Source organism: Meles meles, chromosome 10 (assembly GCF_922984935.1).
Source record: "Meles meles chromosome 10, mMelMel3.1 paternal haplotype, whole genome shotgun sequence".
Lineage (NCBI taxonomy): Eukaryota > Metazoa > Chordata > Mammalia > Carnivora > Mustelidae > Meles > Meles meles.
In genome coordinates, this window is record NC_060075.1 from 76,009,853 (window position 1) to 76,033,144 (window position 23,292).

Consider the following 23,292-nt stretch of genomic DNA (forward strand, 5'->3'; position numbering starts at 1 on the left):
ACCCTCAACTCTATGGTGAAATAATCTTCGACAGAACAGGAAAAAATATTCAATGGAAAAAAGACAGTCTCTTCAATAAATGGTGCTGGGAAAACTGGACAGCGATATGTAGAAGAATGAAACTCGACCATTCTCTTACACCGTACACAAAGATAAACTCGAAATGGATAAAAGACCTCAACGTGAGACAGGAATCTATCAGAATCCTAGAGGAGAACATAGGCAGTAACCTCTTCGATATCAGCCACAGCAACTTCTTTCAAGATATGTCTCCAAAGGCCAAGGAAACAAAAGCGAAAATGAACTTTTGGGACTTCATCAAGATCAAAAGCTTCTGCACGGCAAAGGAAACAGTCAACAAAACAAAAAGGCAACCCACGGAATGGGAGAAGATATTTGCAAATGACAGTACAGACAAAAGGTTGATATGCAGGATCTATAAAGATCTTCTCAAACTCAACACACACAAAACAGATAATCATATCAAAAAATGCGCAGAAGATATGAACAGACACTTCTCCAATGAAGACATACAAATGGCTATCAGACACATGAAAAAATGCTCATCATCACTAGCCATCAGGGAGATTCAAATTAAAACCACATTGAGATACCACCTGACACCAGTTAGAATGGCCAAAATTAGCAAGACAGGAAACAACGTGTGTTGGAGAGGATGTGGAGAAAGGGGAACCCTCTTACACTGTTGGTGGGAATGCAAGTTAGTGCAGCCACTTTGGAGAACAGTGTGGAGATTCCTGAAGAAATTAAGAATAGAGCTTCCCTATGACCCTGCAATTGCACTGCTGGGTATTTACCCCAAAGATACAGATGGAGTGAAAAGAAGGGCCATCTGTACCCCAATGTTTATTGCAGCAATGGCTACGGTCGCCAAACTGTGGAAAGAACCAAGATGCCCTTCAACGGATGAATGGATAAGGAAGATGTGGTCCATATACACGATGGAGTATTATGCCTTCATCAGAAAGGATGAATACCCAACTTTTGTAGCAACATGGATGGGACTGGAAGAAATTATGCTGAGTGAAATAAGTCAAGCAGAGAGAGTCAAGTATCATATGGTCTCACTTATTTGTGGAGCATAACAAAGAACATGGAGGACATGGGGAGATGGAGAGGAGAGGGAGTTGAGGGAAACTGGAAGGGGAGATGAACCATGAGAGACTATGGACTCTGAAAAACAACCAGAGGGTTTTGAAGGGGCGGGGGTGGGGGGGTGGGGTGGGAGGTTGAGGAACCAGGTGGTGGGTAATAGGGAGGGCACATACTGCATGGAGCACTGGGTGTGATGCCAAAACAATGAACACTGTTATGCTGTAAATAAACAAATTAAAAAAAAAAAAAAAAGAACTGCCATTTCTTCTCTCTGGCACTACCTGGTTCTTCTTGGTAATATTAATCAAATGATAGTTGTGTAAGCACAAACAACTGGTTTACAAATGGCAAGAAGACAATGTTTCCCCTTTCTTATCATAAGAGAGACAACAAAATACCTCTTTGATGACGGTAACTCCCAGTTGGTTAATAGGAATAAAATGCTTGCATAAATAGAACTGTATGTGCATATCTGGAATAGAACTAAAGGCTAGACATATTAGTATACACACACAAACACACATACATGAGTACATATAGAACTCTCTTAACCCAAATTAGAGGAACCAATTAAAATTCATAAAACTGGGGCACCTGGGTGGCTCAGTGGGGTAAGGCTCTGCCTTAGGCTCAGGTCATGATCTCAGGGTCCTGGGATCGAGCCCCGCATCAGGCTCTCTGCTCAGCGGGGAGCCTGCCTCCCCCTCTCTCTCTGCCTGCCTCTCTGCCTACTTGTGACCTCTGTCTGTCAAATAAATAAAATCTTTAAATAAATAAATAAATAAAATTCATAAAACTCCTCCCAATCAAGTGGGAGAACCAGGGATTTAACTAACAAAGTTCAGCAGTGCAATACAAGGAAATCCTTTTGTTTAAATTAGATCATTTCTCTACCAGTTATGTCCTCCCCACCCCCTCTTTTGACTCCCATCTGAGAAGCTGCCCATGAATCTCTCCCAGAGTGTCTCCTCCCATAGCTCCTGGTGTGGGCCACAGACTGAGTGGTCCTATCACCCTCTCTCCTACCCAATCTCTCTCTCTCCTCTCCTCTTTACATGTGTGCACATGTGTGTGCACACACACACACCCACATACACGCGCGCACACACACACACACACACACACACACACACAGGCTGGACTAGTCATTATCAGAGGCAGTGAAAGCCCACTCGTAAGGCAGCAAATATTCAGTGAAGCTGAAATAAGAAACAGAGATGAACTATCTGGAAATATGAGGGACAGTCACCTCAACCCCAGATTGCATTTCTCAGCCCTGATTGAGGGCCTAACATTTTCTATGCATGAATCCTTCCACTAACCAATGCTTCTCTTTTGCTTAAGTCAGTTAGAGTGCTTTTAGGGTTTTTGTTTTGTTTTGTTTCCCTTGAAGCAAACAATTTCTTAGCAGCCTGAAAACTGGTTTTCAAAGCAACCTACTCATACGTAGTACAGAGTTCTAGATTTCGTATTAGAAGAGTCATGTTCCATTCTCTCACTTTCTGCTAGCTGTGACATTAGCGAAGTTATAAACCTCTCTGAGCCCCAGTTTCGTTGCCGGTAAACTGAATGAACACCCAATATGAAATGAGATAAATCATATATGAAAATAACCAGTATCTCAGTAAGCGCTTATTGAATTCATTGGAGTTCAGAGTATGCGCTGCAAGTTTGCAGTTGCCATAATGCAGTTATGACAAGAAGCTTTGCGACAAGGACATAAGATGGTTTGAATTCTGACCAGCAGCCTAGGGAGACCTCAGGGATGTCAGACCAATTAGTCAAGCTGCTGATATTCTGTAGCAAGGATCCAGTAGTCCAGAGATCTTCTAGAAAATCCCCCAGCAGGATACAACACGGGGTAAGTCCTTCAGCTGACTCTTGCTCCTGCTCTTAATATCCTCTGGAAGAATCTGAGCTACACTTTGATAAATACTTAAACCCTGATTCAGACAACTGGACTCCGATCAGTTAATCAACTTTTATTAATATGTGTTATGAATACCCTGCTTATATTCCTCAATAATAATGTGAACATTAGAAAATCACTCACCACTGTAATTAAATGGTTTAATATACTTATGAAGGGATTTATTATTATTTTTTAAAACTCCAATACTAATAAGATGAAAATGGACTATGCCGGTTTTATGAGTTTTCTTTCTATTATATGTTTCTAAGAAGAAGTTGGTTGCTTAATCACAGGTACCTGAAGGAATAAAGTAATAACACCGTTATGCCTTGTCACCTGACATACATAAATTGATTTTTAATATTCATACTTATGAGCAGAATTAGTGTAAGATAAAATAAGAAAAAGTACATAATAATAAAGGAAGCAAATAAACATTTTTATTTCCTCCTATGAAGAGAGATAATTTGGGGTTTTCACCTTGAAGAATTACATTATTTACCATTTGCATGAGATAAAAAAAATATTTAAATTACCTGCTTCACTTTGGAAGTGTTATGCATTCATAGTGTCTTTGGGCTCTTGGAAAAATCCCTTTACAGTTTTGCATAATTGCCAATAACAAGAGTTTTCACCTTTTTTTTTTTTTAAAGATTTTATTTTTTTTTTATTTGAGAGAGAGAGACAGTGAGAGAGAACATGAGAGGCGAGAAGGTCAGAGGGAGAATCAGACTTCCAGCGGAGATGGGAGCCCCATGTGGGACTCGATCCCCGGATTCCGGGATCGTGACCTGAGCTGAAGGCAGTTGCTTAACCAACTGAGCCACCCAGGTGCCCCTCACCATTTGTTTTTTACTAAAATCTGAACATTGTTTGTACCTATACATCAGCTGCTGTACACATGAATATTTTGCCAAACTTCTACCTGTTAATCACGTCATGTGTGCAGAAACACACATTTTATGCTTACTTGAACTTTTTATTTTCATTTTGACCCACTGTAAGCTACTAAGATTCAGTGAATGAATAAAAGAATGTCTACCACAGTACAGATAGCACCCAGGTGCTATCGTTTACCTGGATGAACAAGACACAGAGCCTATGGCCAGGAGACTCAAAGTAGGAGAAACAGATAGGTGAACCAACAAATGAAATGCCATTAGGTTGTAATAAAGGAATGTGATCATCTTGGTGGCACAGAGAGAGTATCATCAATTCTCTATGAAGCGGTCTCATACCCGAGCCCTAGAATCTGAAGGTCCTGGATGCAAGCCCAAGGATCCAAAACTCCTTGGTCTAAGGATCCAAGCCCATCTCTGCAACTCAGTGGTTGTGAAATGGGGAACCTCATCCCACCTGCAAAGTGGAAGACAGCAGTGCCTACTCTTAAAAATTGTTCTAAAGATTAAATAAGACAATGTATGAAAGGCTTGTTTCGGCCTAGTATGTCTGACATAAAATGAGTGCTTTTAACCTGTTACTGTGACTGCGAACTGAGAATTAGGGGGCTATTTAGAACAGCAGGGAAGCTTCATGGAAGATACCTACAGCAGTGATCAGGGGGAAAAGGAGAGGACAGAGAGTGCGCAAATCACAAAACCTTCCTCAGCCTCTGGCCTCTGAATTACAAATCAAGGCAGTATTGGTGAGTGGCCATTGGTTCAATAGTTTCACACTGTTAACATGTACAACGCACTCATGGGCACCATGTTTAAAGGGCATCCCAGCCTTCCCACCCACCACCCAGCATTCTGATTCCATCACGTCTAGCCCAGGGACCTCAAAATCTGTAGCGTAACCCTATTTAGAAATAACTGATGAAGATGAGTTCTCCAGGCCATTCTAGCTCAATTGTACTACAAGTAAGTGAATTGCCATATTTGACTTATAATTTCACAGTCTTAATATTCATCTTTATATTCTGGAATCAAGAGAAAGTGACACATACACACACAAAAGTACTTTGTACTGATTGCTTTGAAATGAGCCACCTTGATGGCCTTTGTCTAATATACTCACAATTCTGAACCCCAATTAAAAAAAAAAAAATGAACCATAATCACAAAGATCTGAACTGTCCTCTTCTAGGACATTCGTCACGCACGTTTATTTGTACAGTGTGTGTCTCCATTCTAGACAACATGGGCCCCTTATTTACATCAGTAGCTTCACCAGCTCCCACAACTCCAGACACAGCTAATCAAGAAGCATTTTGTTTTCAGAAAAATGGAAAATGCTTGCTTTCCTTGGCAGGAAGCAGAAGTGGTGAAAAGGTGTAGCACGGGGGTTGACTGGAGAAATATTTAGAAAGTAAAATGAGCAGAAGTACCAATCTGCTGAGGGATTAATGGAAAACTCTCTCAAGTTTCAAGCCTCCAGGGTCGGTGAAGGTGATGTCCTTAACCAAGGAAGAACCCCCTGGGTGGAGGATTAACTTAGTTTTAGAGATTATGGGTTTGAGAGGTCTATAAGAGAGAATAACCAGTGAATAACTACAGGTGTGTAAGAACCTAATATTCCGGAAGCAGAATAATGGCTCCCATGGATGCCCACGATCAAATTCTCAGAACCTAAACTCTATCTTACATGACAAAAGGGGCTTATCAGATATGATTAAAACTAAGAACCCCGAGGGGAGGAAAGGATCCAAGATAGATAGGCCCAATCTAACCATAGGAATCCTTTAAAGCATAGAATTTTTTCCAGCTCTGGAGAATGGGAGAAATGGTGAGAGGAGGAGAGCTTGCTGGCTTTAGAAATGGAAATGGGTAGCCCTGAGCCAAGGAACACAGGCAAATTGTAAAAAGTGGAGGAAGCAAGGAAGTGGATTTTGCCTTGAAGCCTCCAGATAGGAAGGTGGCCCTGCCTATACCTTGATTTTAGTCTGGTGAGATTCCTATGGGACTTACAGAACTAAAGATTAAGAAATGTATTATTTTAAGCCATTAAGTTTATGGTGATTTGTTAGAGTGATAAGAAACTATATACCTGAGATCTGGGTGGAACACAACATCTGGACCCATTCTTTGGATTTCTGTATAACAGATATAAAATAATTTCCTTCACGAGTTAATGCTCCTCCCTCCTAGTTTCTGCAGTCTCAGGGCATGTGGTGTAAATGCAGTGCTGGGTATTTCTCTGTTGTTGGTTAGTTCTACTCTCACCATTCCTACTCTTTTCTGGAACTGGAAGCTGAAAGCTACAGTGGACCCTTGCACAACGCAGGGCTTACGGGTGCCAACCCCAGGCAGTTGAACTGTGGAAGGAGCCGAGATGCCCTTCTACAGATGAAGGGATAGAGAAGATGTGGTACATAAATACAATGGAACATTGCTCAGCCATCAGAAACAGTGAATATCCAACATTTGCACTGACATGACATGGATGGAACTGGAGGGGAATATGCTAAGTGAAGTTAGCCAAGCAGAGAAAGACAATGATCATATGGTTTCACTCATCTGAGGAACATAATAGCAATAGCATGGAGGGCAATAGGGGAAGGGACAGAAATCCAAAGGGATCCAAAGGGGGAGAAATCAGAGAGAGATGAACCACAAAAGACTATGCACCCTGAGAAACAATCTGGGGGTTTCGGGGTTGGGGGGAAGAGGTGATAACAGGGTGATGGGTATTAAGGAGGGCACAAGCTGTGATGAGCACTGGGTGTTACATTTAACTAATGAATCATTGAACACCACATCAAAAACTAATTATGTACTATACAGTGGCTAACTGAACATAATAAATAAATAAAAAGAAAATCTATATAACTTTTGACTCCCTCAAACCATAATGACTCTTAATCTACTATTGAGCAGAAGCCTTACTTCTGCTTAGAAAGTCAATTAACACATATTTTGTATACATATTATATATTGTATTCTTACAATAAAGTAATCCAGAGAGAAGAAAATATTAGGAAAATCATAGGAAGAGAACAGACATTTATAACACTGTACTGCACTTAGCAAAGCAAATCTGTATATGTGGACCAGGCAATTCAAACCTGCGTTCTCTGAGGGTCACTAGTACTCTCTGGAGATGTGTCAATGGCATATCCACAGAGCTCCTCGCCGGCCAGTTTCTGGTTCAGTCTGCCAAGGGAAACCACTGGCAGCAAAATGGAAGTTAGAATAAAGAAAGAAGCTATGATTCTCTTTCTTCTGCTTCTGCCTGAAGCCGCCTGGGCATCTTAGCACTCCTAGGTTCGGGCGGCGGTGGCAACAGGCACCAGTCAGCTGCTGGCCAGGGCAGGCACCGGCCACATGAGCAGGGAGGCCTGCAGAGAGAGGGCCTGCAAACTCTTAGATGACCACAGTGCCCACCCCTCTGCTGCCTTCAGAAGCAGCAGCTGTGGCAGGACCAGCAGAGTAAGGACTCCAGGTTTAGGGAATACCATTTCCCCTTTGCTCCTCTAGCCCCAGGGGCTAGAGTGACTTCCTGCAATTACTAATCTGGGTAAACAGCACCTTCCCCTATTCTCTTCCACAGGCTATTCAACACATTTGTAAAGAATTCCTTGCATTGTACACCCTCTGAAGAGCTACAAATGGTTTCTGTTATCCTGACTAGACACGGACACAAATGCTTTTTGCAACAATGATATACATGGACTGAATATTTTCTATGTGTGCCAAAAGCAGAATGTACGTGTGTAAGAGTTTGTTCTACACATGGGCCTTAACATTTGCCCATAATGTGAATCTACAAATACCACATGCAATCCTTAGTCACACAGTATTTCCTTCTTTCAGATATTTCACTGTAGTAGGTTTTTATTAGTAAGAGAAAGTGATGGACGAAAAAAACACCTGATTGGTTCATTAGAATTTCCAAAGTCAGAGACAGATATTTAAACTCAATAATGAGGCTGGATGCTTATCAGCATAGAGACAGCAGCTTTAGATTAAATACCTGTCCTTAACAGAAAAGAGGAGAAAAAAATTCCTTCCACAAGGCAGCAAGATCATAACAACAACTCATCTACTTAACTCGATTTGCTTTGACAAAAACAACAGGAAAATGTATCATTGTCATGAATTAAAGCTGCATCGGGAAAGTAGGACACACTGAGCATTTTCATTACGGAAGTTGTGAAAACACGGGGCTGCTATTTGCAATGGCTTTGTTAACCACAAAGCTATCTGGCCTCCATGCCTATGCTTCCTTTCCCACAAAGACACAGCTTGAGTAAAGAGCCATCTGACAGGGTCATCCAAAAGGACAACAGTTTCGATAAGGTGGTATTAAAGTGCCAAGTTCCCAGTCAGTGTGGAAAACATGCTAAGAGGTCAAGGACACCTCTCTATGACAGAATGAGCCAACTGCTCTAGGAGTGACCATCAGCTGCCTTTCACCATGCACCTGCTAAGTGCCAAACACTGTGCTAAGCAGGTAATATTCCTTGGCTCGCTCACGTCTTACAATGGCCCTAGAAGACCAGTAACCTCCCCAGTGAGCAAGCTGAGCATCAAAGTGGCAGAGCAGTCACACAGCTAGTAAAAGCCGGAGAGCAAGTTCAAACCAGGACCGGTCAGTTCAATTCTTAAATCAATGTGGCTTACCTACTCCTCTACACTGAATACAAGAAGGGAAATTGTCCTTAAAACTGCAAGACTGGGAGGGTTAAACATAGAATAAGACAAAATACATGCATAAAAAACACAATAAAACCCTATACACAACGCAGTTTCTATCTTAAAATGTGAAATAAATAAAAACATACAACTTTTGTCACCAACCAGCACTGGAAGGGACTTATCCTCTAGCGAGCACCGATGCATTTCAGAGATCTAAAGTGATCATCATTGCATTGGGTCTTCAAAGTTATCATATTAATTGTCTCTAATACCTTTGACCAAACTTCCTTGACAGGAGTTTCTACAATTGATTCAAAACATTCTCTATTTTTTAAATAATTTTTTAAAAATGTTTTATTTATTTGACAGAAAGAGAGCTCACAGTAGGCATAGCAGCAAGCAGAGGGAGAGGGAGAAGCAGGCTCCCAGCTGAGCAGAGAGCCCAATGCGGGGCTCAATCCCAGGACCCTGATCAGGACCTGAGTCAAAGGCAGACACTCAACCAACTGAGCCATCCAGGTGCCCCTGATTCAAAACATTCTTTAAAACTTCCATTTTCTTTGTTTTCTCGATGGAACTGTTATACACCCTTAAAGCAATAAAACTCTCATTTGGCCAGACTACCCCAAATTACCCTAAGAGAATAAAGAGGAATATTTGGGGTGAACTTTAAATTTTATCATTCCTGTCCATACATCTATGAAGTTAATTCTCAGCTCTTCTCTCCTTATAAGAAAGGGCCTAATTATAACGCATTTACTCCATAAGTAACTGAATTAATGATGACTCAAATTTGGTATTCTTTCATTTTCTTGTTTATAAATCATTTCTGGTTTTGTGTGTAACAAAATCAACAAAGCGATGGTCACCTATCTTGTCTGGCACAACCCATAGAAAGTTAAGTGTAAGTTCTCAGGACAGAACTACTCCAGAGGATTTAATTCTGTAGTGAGATTAAAAGTCACATTCTTACCTCATATGTTTTCCTTGTTACATGGCGCATGGGATGCTACCTGGTTGGCCCTTATCTGTGACATCTTACACCCCCACCAGGTCCTCTGCCCAGATCCAGAGGAAAAGGCAGGGACTTTAACCATCCAACACTCATCCCCACCTTCCCAGAAGCAGTCGTAGTTCTGTGGATTTTGCCTTGCTCCTAGGATTTTGTTTGAACAGAGCATATACATCAGCACTTAAAAAACAAAACAACCACCTGAAAGCCACTGGTCAAATATTAATGAGTCATTTCCAACAGGGAGGGAGGCAAGACATTTGGAGGTTGCAGCTTCTTTCCCCATTTCACCAAGCACGGCCCTCCTCGAGATCAGAAACGGAATCCGAGGGTCAGCCTTGTATTCATGAATGAGGGAAGAATTTAAAACTTTACATGCCTAAATTTGTGTCGCGGAAGCAGATCACATACTGTATTCCAGTTAGTGTGTACTGAGTCTAATTCTAAGATTTTCAGATTAAGTGATGCCTATGTACTACATAAATCCACCCAAGGCCACTCCCTCTGAATATCTTTATGCCAATTATGATTTCTCAGTGGTTATACCTTCTCACCTGTTCTGTTCCCTGAGAAGAACTGGTTTTCTCTAACACTTTCAGAACTAGAGTCCACCCTGATGATCCCAGAGTATGGAACTGAGTATGACTTTAAAAAAAAAAAAATCACAGCAAAGTGATCTACTATTGGAAGGAACACATAAGGAAGGCTTATCACTCTTTACAACTTTTCCTTTATAACACAGTCCACAGATCTCCCTTCTTTGATGATAAACAAATCATCAGTAGCTGTCACCAAAGATTTTCAAGCAACATCAGACAGAACTCTTGATCTCATACCATACAGCATAGGGGTATTGGAGGAGTAGTATAAATTTTATTGAAAATATATGGTCAGTTCTTTAAATATATTTAAATCCACTTAAATTAGGATTGATTAATATAAATAAGCATTGTTTGGGTATTATCTGTAATCCTCTTGGCAATAATCCTGTTTCCATAGTAACACAAACTTATATTTTATCCTCATGCATGCACGTGAAATTATAACAACTTTTGTAATAAAGTTTACACATCATTTGCACATAAATTTCATTTTTTATGAGAAGTCCAAGCTAGAGGTTTCTTTCCTTGAATCATTTATTGTTATCTTGCCACTAAATACATAATTCACATCTCCTCTCAAATAATGAAAACTCAACAGAGCCATTCCTAACCATTTGCAAGAGATTACTAAATCTATATGATGGTCGGATCTTTGAATTCCAATATGTAATATTAAGGAAAAGATAATGAAATGCTTCACAGATGTCACCCTGGATATAATCCATGTGTTTTATTAGCATAAATCCATTCATTCTTACCTAATCAGGATTCTTTTGTTCACTTGTTTCAAGTAGTTAACAAGTTTTCTTCCATCATTTGTAGTAGACAAATGAAGCAGCTGAAATATTGTGTCGTTGCCTACCCCGTCCCAAAAAGTGGGCCTTCATTCAACACTTTGCTGGCAGCTGAGCTGCAAACATATGCATTCTTTACCAAAGCTCACTTTGCCATCATTTTAAAAAAATAAGGCAGTTTATAATCTGGTATAAGGACACTTCACTGCCTTTGGGGTGGGTGATACCTGGTAAGGGGCATATCTGGGGCTCCCAGGGAACTCTAGTGTTCTCTATCCACATCTGAGGCATTAAAAATCTGTACGTTTATAATTTGTGACAATTTACAATCTATGTTACTCGTCAGCACTAAAGTTAAAAAAATAACTTTCCATCTAGTTACCACTACTTCTAGCATAGCAAATGTTGGCGACTTCATGAAATTATAATCATTACTTCAATTGGTCCCACCACTTTTTATTTAAAAGTAATGCTTCCCTTCCCCCAGGAATTTGCAAATGTCTAAATCAAAGACTAAAGAAATTAAGAAAGATAGCCTTAAGATGTGCCTTTGAAATGATATGATTTTTGTGTTCTTAAGTTCATCTTTCATAAAGATGACGGATATAGTATGAAAGGAAACTATCTGGGGGAAGTAGTTGAAAGTGCGGACAGTATTTTTCTAAATGTATGATAATCTTTCGAGATTATAAATCTTTTAAGAATATAAAAACTACAAGTATCTTTCAAAACTTGATTTACATAAAAAGTGTAATAAATAAGCCACTTTGAGTTGCAGAAAATTCAATTAATGTATAAGAAAACAATGCAAGTGTTGTACAGAGAAGATGAGTTCTCACAAATTTTTTAGTTCTTCACATGATTTAACAATGAAAATCCATCCGCCAGCTGTCTCTGAATAGTTGAAGGGATGTCGTGTCCTGGGGGTAGATCTATCCTCTTTTTCCAAAGGGCAGAATGAGGAATAGTGAGTAGAAGCAAGAGGGAGGCAGAGACATCCGGGCAGGGGCAGGAGACTCAGCCTTAATTACATTATTTTCTCAAGAGGATTCAGTCACTTTGGGGAACAGAGGCTTCCCACCCCAGGGAATGTTCACACAGGTTAAGAGTGGTTGTATTCATTTCCTCTGGCTGCTCTAACAAATTACCACAAATACACTGGCTTCCAGGGACACAAATGTATTATCTTTCAATCCATTAAGTCAAATCAAGGTACGAACAGGGCTATGACCTTTTGGGATGCTTCATGGGAGAATCCATTTACTTGCCTTAGTGAACTTCAAGAGGTTGCCGGCATTCCTTGACTTGTGGCCACTTCCTCTGTCTTTGATGCCAGCAGCATAGCATTTTCAAAGCTTTCTCTCTGACTCTGACACTTCTATCTCCCTCTTACAGGGCCCTTGTGATTATACTTGACCCACCTGCATAATCCAGGACAATCTTCTCAGCATCCTTAATTTAGTCACATCTGCAAAGCCCCTTTACCATGTGTGTAAAGATTAGAAGGTTTTGAGGATTATAACATGAACATCTTTGAGGAGTTGTTATTGTCTATCATAGTGATATATTTTAAAAATAGACAGTGGGAGCCTGAACTAGATTGCTAAGCACCCTTTCAATATTTATACCCTATCAATAAGGCAAAGTAATCAAATATCTGTTAGCAATTGTTTAAAAAAAAATTTTATTTGGGGGCGCCTGAGTGGCTCAGTGGGTTAAAGCCTCTGCCTTTGGCTCAGGTCATGATTCCAGGGTCCTGGGATGGAGCCCTGCATTGGGCTCTCTGCTCAGTAGGGAGCCTGCTCCTCACCCCCCCCCCCCCCCACCGCCTGCCTCTCTGCCTACTTGTGATCCCTGTCTGTCAAATAAATAAATAAAATCTTTAAAAAAAAAAAAGTTTATTTATATTAAGAAACTGACCATACAATACACCTGATTTCTCCATCTCAGATAGTATTACTATCTCTCTTTATCTCTACCTTAGAGGGCTGGCTATTTTATCTAAAAATCATTGTTTATACTGATTCAGAATCTGCAAGTTTACAGGAGCCCTAGGTAATTCTTAATGCATTAAAAAGTCTGAAAAAGAGTTTAAGAGGCACGGAAGATAAGTATGCATAAGGTTTTTTTTTTTTACTTTTATCCTTTTTTAAAAATTTTTATTTATTTATTTGACAGAGAAAGAGAGAGATCACAAGTAGGCAGAGGCGGAGGGAGAAGCAGGTTCCCCACTGAGCAGAGATCCTGATGCAGGGCTCGATCCCAGGACCCTGAGATCATGACCTGAGCAGAAGGCAGAGGCTTAACCCACTGAGCCACCCAGGCACCCCTACTTTTATCCTATTAATGTAATAAATTACAATCCCAAATTTCCCAAATTTTTACTACTCTTGCACTCTTATAATAAAACTGGCTTGATGTGCTGATGAAAAAAAAATTCGTTGTTTAGAAGGAGCCCAAGCTTCTTTTATCGACAGTGGCCACATCTCAACTGATCCAAGAAAGAACAAGTGCTAACAAAATGTTGTGGGAATGTGTGTAACTAATAAGTTCAAACAATAGGGAAGTATTGGCAATTATGCAAAAACCACCCATGGCTGCTCTAGGATGGTGTTTCCTCAAGGACTATAGTGACCACTGATCAGGGAATTACTGTCTCTTTCAAAGGAAAGAAAAAAAATGACAGACAGAGGATGAGGAGGAGGGGAAAATGGAGGAGGCAGACAAGAAGGAAGGAAGGAAGGAAGGAAGGAGAGAGGAAGTGTGAGAGACAGAGAAATAAAGAAAAGGTAGAAGAACCACTGTTTTTTCTTATTATTATACACTCCTAAATAGGAAGGGAATAATCAAATTCCTAACTTATAATTCATTTCTCAGAAGCTATTAAATATGTGCCAATGAAAAGTATGGCTTAATCAACTTCTGTACAAATTTCATCTATTCATACATAGCCAATCTTCAGTCTCTTGTGGCCTTTAAGAAAAATATTCTGAAATGGTTACATGGAATAAAGCACTCTGCAATTTGGGTTAATATGAAATATTAAATTATACTTGAAGCAATTGACCAGAGGATCTTGGTAGATATTAAAGCAAGAAGCATTGCCATGAAAACAGTGACCACTTAACCCATCAGCAGAACAGTATACATTCTCAAAGATTCTGGTGAACTAAATTGAGAAAACAGTCTCTAAGGAAAAAATGTCTTCCTGGAGATACTGGCGGGACCAAAGGGAACACATTTATGCTAGTTAAATTCCATCAAAACCCTTTTTTTTCCCTCCCTGTTGAAATCAATAATGAACCACAAGCTGTACTCAGCTCTGGGGATATAAGGGTAAGAGCAGACACAACCTCAAGGATCTCACATCCTATGACTGAAATGGAGACCAAGAAACAACTCCAGTTCAGCAATAATCAAGGTAAGCAATGGGTGTGGTGGTAGCCTACAAGAGAAGGCCTGACTCAGGATAGAGAATTCAGGTCAAATCACATGAGGACTCAACTCCTCAGTTAGGTCAGAAAGAATATATAAAACACGATGCAAGCAATGAAGACAGTGAGAGGATATGTGCCAGAGGAACAGCATGTGCAATGGAATAAAGGTCTAGAAATACCCATCATAGTCAAGAACTCTGAGTAGTTTGGACTGGCTACAGCATAGGATCAGGTGGAAAAACAGAGTTAAAGGCACTGATAGAAGCTGGATCATGAAAACTCTTAGATACCATCAGGGGACTCTGGTCATTTTAAAGATAATGTGAATGGAAATCATATGGCCATCAAGGTATCTCTTGACTTCACCTTTAGATGAAGCCAATTAATAGGAAGGGACAGACTTCAGTGGAGCTTCCATCCCTTCTATCCACATTCCAAAAAAGGGGCCCGGGGTTATTTTCTGTTTAGGATATGGTATTTATTTCATTCACAAAGAGGAAACGCATCTAGCCTTTGCTTGCCAAGAAAAATGTTAGGGAATATAATTATTCATTGCAAAATGGAGTTCTGGAAAGGACATCTGTGTGTGGGGGGAGGTACTGACTGGATCTGTTGCTCAGGAGGTAGATGGGACAAGTGAAGTGCTGAGTCATAGCTGTGGGAAGGTGGGCAGGGGAAGAACACTGGTAGGTAGGTTCTGAATGGAGATATGGGGGAAGGTCTAAATGCTGAGCTGGAGATGAACGTTACACATGGATGGTGAACAGAGAAGAAACTTGTACGCTTTGGTTGGGAAGCAGACAGAACGGGGTGGTTCTCACCATTTGCGGGGGTCTGTACCTCTAGAGTTAGACATACATGCCAACCTTTACACATAAGGCAAAAAAAGATATGGAAAAAAAAAAAAACCCTGATAATCAAGCTAATGAAAGGATCAATGGCAAGAGGAATAACAGGGAGGGAAAGGATTGTTTAGAAAAAAACAAACTGGCAGGATCTGTTTCAAAATAAACTATATCCTGCCACCCACACCCACACTGAAGTGAAGTAAAATTTGCCAAAAGGAATTTGCCAATTGTCAAAGCAAAAATTTGGCAGCCCTAATTATACTTGAGACAAATGAACAAAATGAATACTCCTGATTCCATGAATCATTGTCAAAGCTGTCCAGTACAATCCTGAGCGGCATCCTTATATTTAGATAGTCCATATTTCATTATTTATTTATAGCCTGACTTATAAGTTCACAACAGAACTAAGTCATCTGAAAGAAATATTATACATTGAAACAATAAAACATACATTTAAAAGAATGAGAGCAGTGGAAAATAAAATTAAAATAAAAGCTGAACTGGGAATAGGAGATGAGCAGGGGTGGGGACATCGTGTTGTTTGGGAGGCCAACATCGATCCCCATGGCTTTGCTAAGCCACACATTTGTCTTTGAGTTTCCTACCAGCCAAGGAAGGAAAGAAAAAAAAAAATAGCTAATTCCAATAACTCTCTTTATCTGTGAGGAAAGTCTTTTAACAGTTTTTCAGAGTATCTGTTTAGATTTTAGGTATCAAATTTGAATGAAAGAAGGGATTAGTTCAATACATGTTATCAGGGAAACGAAATATCATACATGGGTAAATATTTCTAAAAGCCCGTTTTCATTTCGTATGCTATATAATATTCTTTTGCATTTTTTTTTGTCTTCAGTAACCCCACAAGGTCTTAGTAACAAGTGAGAATATTGTCTAAGATATAATGTGATTCATCTTTCCAGAATTTCTTCTGAGGTTCGGCAAATACTTCCAAAGTAAGAGAGACTGTGGAACTTGGTGACTGGTCTATTCCTACCATCACCATAACTACACTTTGTCATGACAACATATCAAATACTTAATTTCTCACTCCACACCTTATCCACTAAGTAAACCTGACTCACAAAATCTGTCTACCAAAGGCTGTCACCTGTCAGTTTATAAGGATTACCTGAAAAACTGTACTTTTTAAAACCAAGATATTTTCAAGCAAAGTAGCATTTTTCTTCAATTTTTATTTGAATTACTTTCTACAGAATACGTATGTGTGTATTAAAGAATTACTCTGACAATGTGTATTTTGAACAAACCAAATTCACACTGAAAGACACTTCCTAGAGTTATTTGAAATATGTATTACTCTTCCTGCTCCTTGCTCCCTACATAGCCTAAAACCTACTGATACTTTAAGCTCTGTTAATACCACATGAAAAGTATGTATCACAGTGCATATACATTATACAACAAAGATACCATAGCTACTTGTTCAACTACAAATGATCAAGTTATATGTCAAATGCCATCCTCATTTAATCTACATGATGTCAATATGTTTTTAGTTTGTTTCCAAATTATGGAGCAGAAATTTAAAATAGAGGTTATCTTTACTGCATGTCTAAAAGAAACAAATCAAAGGATTTTATCTATCAAATTTTAATCATGAAAGAAGTGTAGGATAATCTAACAAAAGTCATAAACTATGCCACTCAAATACTCATTTGATTCCTCTTACCACAGGAAACTTCCAAAGGCCCAGAAATACAAACTTAAGACCTAAAAACTTGACAATTCTTTTTGAAAGCATAAATGCCAACTATGAGTTTCTGAAATCAGTTAGTTGGGGAAAAGAAGAAAGGGTTTGAAAAGAGAGTGAGAGAAGAAAGGAGTTTGCTTAATTCAATATTTGTCATAACAAAGAAAACATGTATTATAAGAATCATACCTCAGTCTTCTTTATTGGAAATATCTACAAGTTTCAGTATAAAAGGCAGTATTAGCCTATTCATGAGTTCCAAAGGAGGACACAGGTGACTTCTCTATGGGAGACTACATCTTCATAATTATATTTGGCACATGAAAAGCATATCAGTTTGAGGTCATTTTTAGATGTGTTTAACATGTACTTAGTGAACATAATGAAAACGCACATAGAAGAGTATCGTCATAAGAAACAACAAGGTTGGGTCTGCACTCATTGCTTCATGTAAGGAGTTCTCTGAAGACATGTACCTTCAAGGCAATTTGTTTCTAGACTGCTTAAATGAAATGCATTTTTAATTTTTAAAAGGGAACTTTCTATGATTTTTTTAGTCCATTTAAAATGCTGGTTTCATTGTATGGCACCTCCTTCCACTAGACAGTTTAGTCAGATACATAATTTAGAGTAAGATCACTAAACAGAACAAAATAAAAACTACAAAATCCAAGGATCCTGATCTGTTGCTCAGATGAAGAACCCCCAGATTTCTTCATATCCAATGTTTTTTTTGGGGGGAGTGTTGGTAAGAGGCAAATCCAGAAACAGATAGTTCTTAAGCTTCTTAAGCTGTACCACCCTACATAAGCTTCAAAAGACTGGTATTAAGCTGAACGTGAACCACAGATAAAATATACAACTATGATTATTATTAATATTTCATCAATTGGTAACCTGAAACTATTAACCACACACAAATTAAGTAACAAACCATACACGAATCCAAATTTGAGACGGTATTTGTCATTGAGAAAAATAACTAAGAATAAATTCAAACATATTTTTGGCACTACGTAGAGGACATTATTTGTTTCACTGAAGTCAAACATGGCGATAGAAGAACTTAGAAGTCCACACACACACAAATGAATGCACCTATAGACTGTTCTCTTAATGAATACTTCAATTATGGTAACCAAGTCTCACGGTTAACACAATTGATGGTAAAAAACTGCATGTAATACATAGGTAACTTCTCGGGTTTGAGCACTGAAACTATCTATCTGTATGCGTATGTGTAGGTACTGAGAATGGGTACATGTGTATGTGTACATGATACGGATTTCTAAAGTCATCACTCAGTCATTTTATTTCAGAGTTGTGATAGGGTGGGAGTAAATATCCTAACATGTGAGAGGGTGCAAATTTACTTTCTAAAATTAGAGACTTTTACCATTAAATACTATGTAGTACTCAATGGTGTACAAAGTACAATGTAATTTACTCCGCCATTTTTCTTTTTTCTTTTTTCTTTAATCTACCCCTGGATTTAAAGTAACACAAACTATCTCATCAATTATTCATATTTTAATTAGGATGAAAAGCAGTATGTTATTTTGTTCATATCAAGTCTCCAAAAGAAAAGAGATCCCACAGACAAGATACTTGCACATGTTCACTTTGAAGACAGGAACTCAATTTGACTCCAGGATTTCCAGTTTGCTAATCTGTGAAAATTGTTTGGGGGTAAAATGCTTTATTTATTTCTCAAGTATCCCACTAAGTATCTATTAGAAGAACTCCATGTAATGATTCAATATTTTCTAAATGAAATCCTTTGAAATAAAAATGTATATAAATATAATCATTTCCTTTGTGCTGTCAGTTTAATATCACGTGTCCAGACTCTAGAGACTACAGGCATGTGATCTGAACATGGCAAATGTATATAACTACTTTCAATATATAAGTGAAGAATTATATCCAGGAGATACTGAAATACTAAATTCATATTATCCAGATAGATAGCAGAAGATATATATTTCTTCTAAGGATATGTATATATATATAATGGAAGGGGAATATAATTATATTATATATATATAATATAAGGATGTTCTCCTTACATGAAAATGGAATTGTAGCTTGTCTCCTTTCTATAATGAAGTTACAAAATAGTCTCATTCGATAACTGTGTTAAGTGCTACCTTTATACAGCTCTATTAAAACAGGAAAGTATGGACTAAAATAGAAGAACATTTGGATTAAAAGAGTAAGAACCAAAGCTGAAGTATTGCAGACCTTAATAAGACTGAGTTAAATCAACTAATGATTGTATCCCACTTCAGAGTCCCAGATAAACTGAGTCTCAGTGAGTGGAAATAATCCAAATCAATAATGTAGAGGTTGATTTGAGACACTCTGGGCACAAAATTTGGGAAAACATAATAAAAACGTATTGCCAGAGTAGATATGTGCTTTAAGAAAAAATAAATGACTACCTTATGGATCTGTGAGTTTAATATTTATCTTGATGAAAAAAATCAATAAATGTCTATCAACCTGAAAGTAACGAGGGGTGTGTATTGCTCAATATAAAAAAGAAATGATACATCAGTTTTTAGCTTCATGCTTTACAACCCTTTAATAAAGACGGTAAACATACAGTCACCTCTACTAGGAAACTATTATTTAAATGCTCAAGAGTCTAGACTCCAGAAGGTAGAGACCTAACCTAATTTAGGAAGAAAGACTAAGTGTCATGTAACGAGAAGGCCATGACTTGTCTCAAAAACCTGCCTATGACAGAGAATGAATGAACATCAATTTTTCACACACTGCCTATCTCATGTGAGAAACTACTGAAACCTTGAAAAAGTCATTCAAATTTCACAGTAAAATGTAAAAGAAGACAAAATAAATCAGGTGTAGGAAGTCCATATACAGACTAACTTGGCTATTTTTTGAATGCTGCCAATGTAATTTAAGTACACTCAAATGTGTAAATATTGGAGAGAACAATCCCATGAGTCAAATTATAACAACTAGGTAAAAGTAAATGAACTAGTATTTTACAAAAATGAGCCCAACAGTGAATGGGAATAGGGTCCTGTGGGTGTGAGCACCTGCTCAGCCCGCAGAGCCATGTGGATTATGGGCTGTCTTGTCATAACCATGTTCAATGTGTCCGTTCCTGGGGAATCCGTCAGGCTTCTGGGAGATGAGTGACCACAGTGGAGAAGGAAGGACCCCTTCTGACCATGTGACAGAAATTGCCTCTGCAAGCCCGTTAGATTTTAGAAGATTAATTCCATATTCTAACAAACTTAAATAGAACTGAACAACATAGGAACTACGAAGTAATTCTTCCTTTATCCTGTGAACGATTAAGGCATATAGACTTTAACACCCTGCCCAGTTCAGATTTCCATAACCAAAGAGAGGGTTTCCGAACACAGCCACAGAGATTATCAAAGTGTTGAACATTAATACCTTGGAGAAAGGAGGAATATTCTAGGTTTTCAGGATGAAATGAGCTCAAGGAAAAACTTGATAGATTTAAGTTGGCTAGAAGGAAGATTCTGACACCGTGGGTTCTTAAACATTGAAGTGGTTTGCTGACACTGCAGAAACTCCAATCCTGAGAATCTTTAAAAATAGGATTCAGACCAGCTGCTCAGAAGGATTGAATGTGGGCTTTCTTCAACTAAAACTCTCCAAGACCCTTCTAGTAGCCCTCAGAGTCTAATTGTAAGTGCCAATATAAACAGTATATTCCATTCTAACACTTCTGCTTCAGTACCATGTAGTTGAGGGGGTGGGAGGGATCCCGGCGACCCACATTCACAGTGCATAAAAATATGTGAGGCACTAGCTTGTCATAATTAGGAGTCCTAGTGATATCTCTGGATACTTGGACTTTCTGATTTAAAATTTCTATTGCAAATCACATATAGCACTTAATCAAAAGTTTTAAAGATATATTGCAGTTTTGAATAATTCATGCTAATGAAGCATTAAAACATGATGAAAAGTGCAAAAAATAAATAAAAATCAGGCAACATAAGTTCTCCTTCTTTATATCATCCAGACTTAAAATACTGGTTTTTCTATTAAACTAGAAAACTTGTCCCTAGTCACTCATTAATAACGTAAAACTTTTCCCCTAATATATCATGACTTTTTTTTGAAATATATTTGAATCTGTACATTAGTCCATAGCATGAACCAACTAATAAATTAATAATATATCAAAGTCCTAGAGTGCAGTCAAAATTATTTTACAAAAAAAATTTGAATAAATCAAATAGTAAACTAAATTGAATAGTGCACTAAGTTGAGCGATCACTCCAATTGTATGTAAATACATTTGTACCTAATACCACAAACTATCCACTTCATATATCCACAAAAGACTCTGACGTTCCTTAAAGAACCTGCACAGTTAGGCATTAGATTTAATCAAGTGTTGGCATCCAACACCTTTCCATCTGCCCGTACCTTGATGTAAAATCTTGAAGAAGTTTATTTTCTTATAAAGTAACGGCAGCATTTTTTAACTAATCCCAACTGATGACTTCCCAAAGCATGGCTATAAAGTGCCACTCAAACTTTCTACACTGCCCAAATCAGTAGATTCTTAACTTGACATGGCACACAGGAGCTACCCTCACAGCCCTGCAGTTAACTGCATTCGGTAAATATTTGCATCCATGGTACTACAGATGCTAATGACTGTGCTGAACATACACATGTAAACACACACCCCTCGCTGTGTAAGAGCCTGTCAATAAATTGTAAAAACAGACACAATATACTCATGGGTAAGGTGAATATCCACCACCCGCTCATTGTACCAGGACAATATCTCTTTTTGTTTATCTTGATTTTGAACGTGTGTGTGCGCGCAGGTTACCGGAGAGGGAGATCCGTTCTTGCAGAGGGGCCCTCTGAAGACTCCTTTAATGCCCCGATAGTGCCCATTGCTGAGGTGTCTCGAACTGATGACCAGGTAACAAGCCATGTGGGTCCAAACAGGAGGCGCCGAGTCTCAACTCCTCACCAGACGACCAGGCGCGGAAAAGCGGGCTGGTTTCTCAGCAGCGACAGTGACTGCCACCTCCCGAGAAGAAGCGGCCAGCGGCAAGCAGGGGACGCGGCGGCGGCGCGTCCCCGCTCCTCGCCCCGCGCGGGGCTGCTGCTGCCGGCAGCAGCGGCTGCTCTGACGGCGTTGGCGGCGGCAGCGGCAGCCACACAGCACTTAGGGGACCCGGCGAGCCAGTCCACATGCTGCTCTGACGAGGTGGCTGCTCAACCGCGGGCCGACGATATAATTTTTTTTTTTTTTTAAAGGACAACTTCCTGGGTCCGCCGGGGAATCGGGAACTCCTCCGCCCCCTTTCCTCCCGCCCCCCGCTTTCGCACCCAGCGCACGCCCCGGGATGCTCAGGCGCGGGTCCCCGTCACCTGGCCGGGGGCGTCCGCGGGCTGGGCTGCGGGCTGCGGCGCTGGGCGGCAGCCGCAGCAGCAGCGGTGGTGTGCCCGGGAAAGTGGCCGACGGTCCTGGGGAGCGCCACTCCGCTGCCCCCGCTGCAGTGGCGGGGGCGGGGGCGCACGAGGCAGCGCGTGGGCTGGGGTGAGGACCGGGAGTTGGGGACGCGGCGACCTGTGAGCGGGAGCGGTTAGCCCCCCCGCTCCGAGCTGTCGGCTGAAGGCGAGGGGCGCGCCGGGCGGCCGCGCGAGGAGGTGACAGCTGCGGCGGCGGCGGCCGGAGGCTCTGGCGGCTGCGGGACGCGCCGCGCCGGCATCCCGCCATCCGCCGCCCGGGCCCCCTGGTCCCTCTGCCCCGTCTCCGGGCCAACTTTGCGCGGGGTTTGGAGGCGGGAGCCCGGGGCGACTGGGGAGGGCGGCGGTGGAGGAGCGGAGCGGGAGGAGAGCGTTTTCTTCACTCTTTCGCTGCCTGCTCGCCGTCAGCATGTTTCAGCGCTCGGGCTGCCGGCGGCGTTCGCAGAAGCAACAGCTCCCCAGCCGGCTGGACCGACGAGCTGTGCCGCCCCAAATAAGGCAGACGGGTTAGATGCGCTATGATAGGTAATGGATGCAGGAGGAAAGAAGTTTTAGATAGGAAACTTGCATAAGGAATAGAAACGAAACATGCAAACGTGTGTGTGTGTGTTTGTCCGGAATTAGAAACGGTCACTTACGAGTCTTTAGGTACCTATAAAGAGGCAGGTATTTGGGATTTGTAGAGGACGTTTGTGTCTCCACAACCCTCAACAATCATCCCTCAACGGTGCTTCTTGACCGACGTTAGATCATTTACTGTAAATAAAGCC

General features: G+C 40.2%; 1 protein-coding gene across 1 annotated transcript in view; it reads right to left on the minus strand.

The window, feature by feature from the left end:
• ZNF804B (zinc finger protein 804B) overlaps window positions 1–22,226 on the minus strand; it is a 542,683-nt gene extending 520,457 nt beyond the window's left edge. The window contains exon 1 of the mRNA XM_046020822.1: window positions 21,873–22,226. Within this exon, the coding sequence (XP_045876778.1) occupies window positions 21,873–21,980 (108 nt within the window). The 5' untranslated portion in view covers window positions 21,981–22,226. The remainder of the gene's footprint in view (window positions 1–21,872) is intronic.
• Between the last annotated feature and the right edge of the window lie 1,066 nt (window positions 22,227–23,292).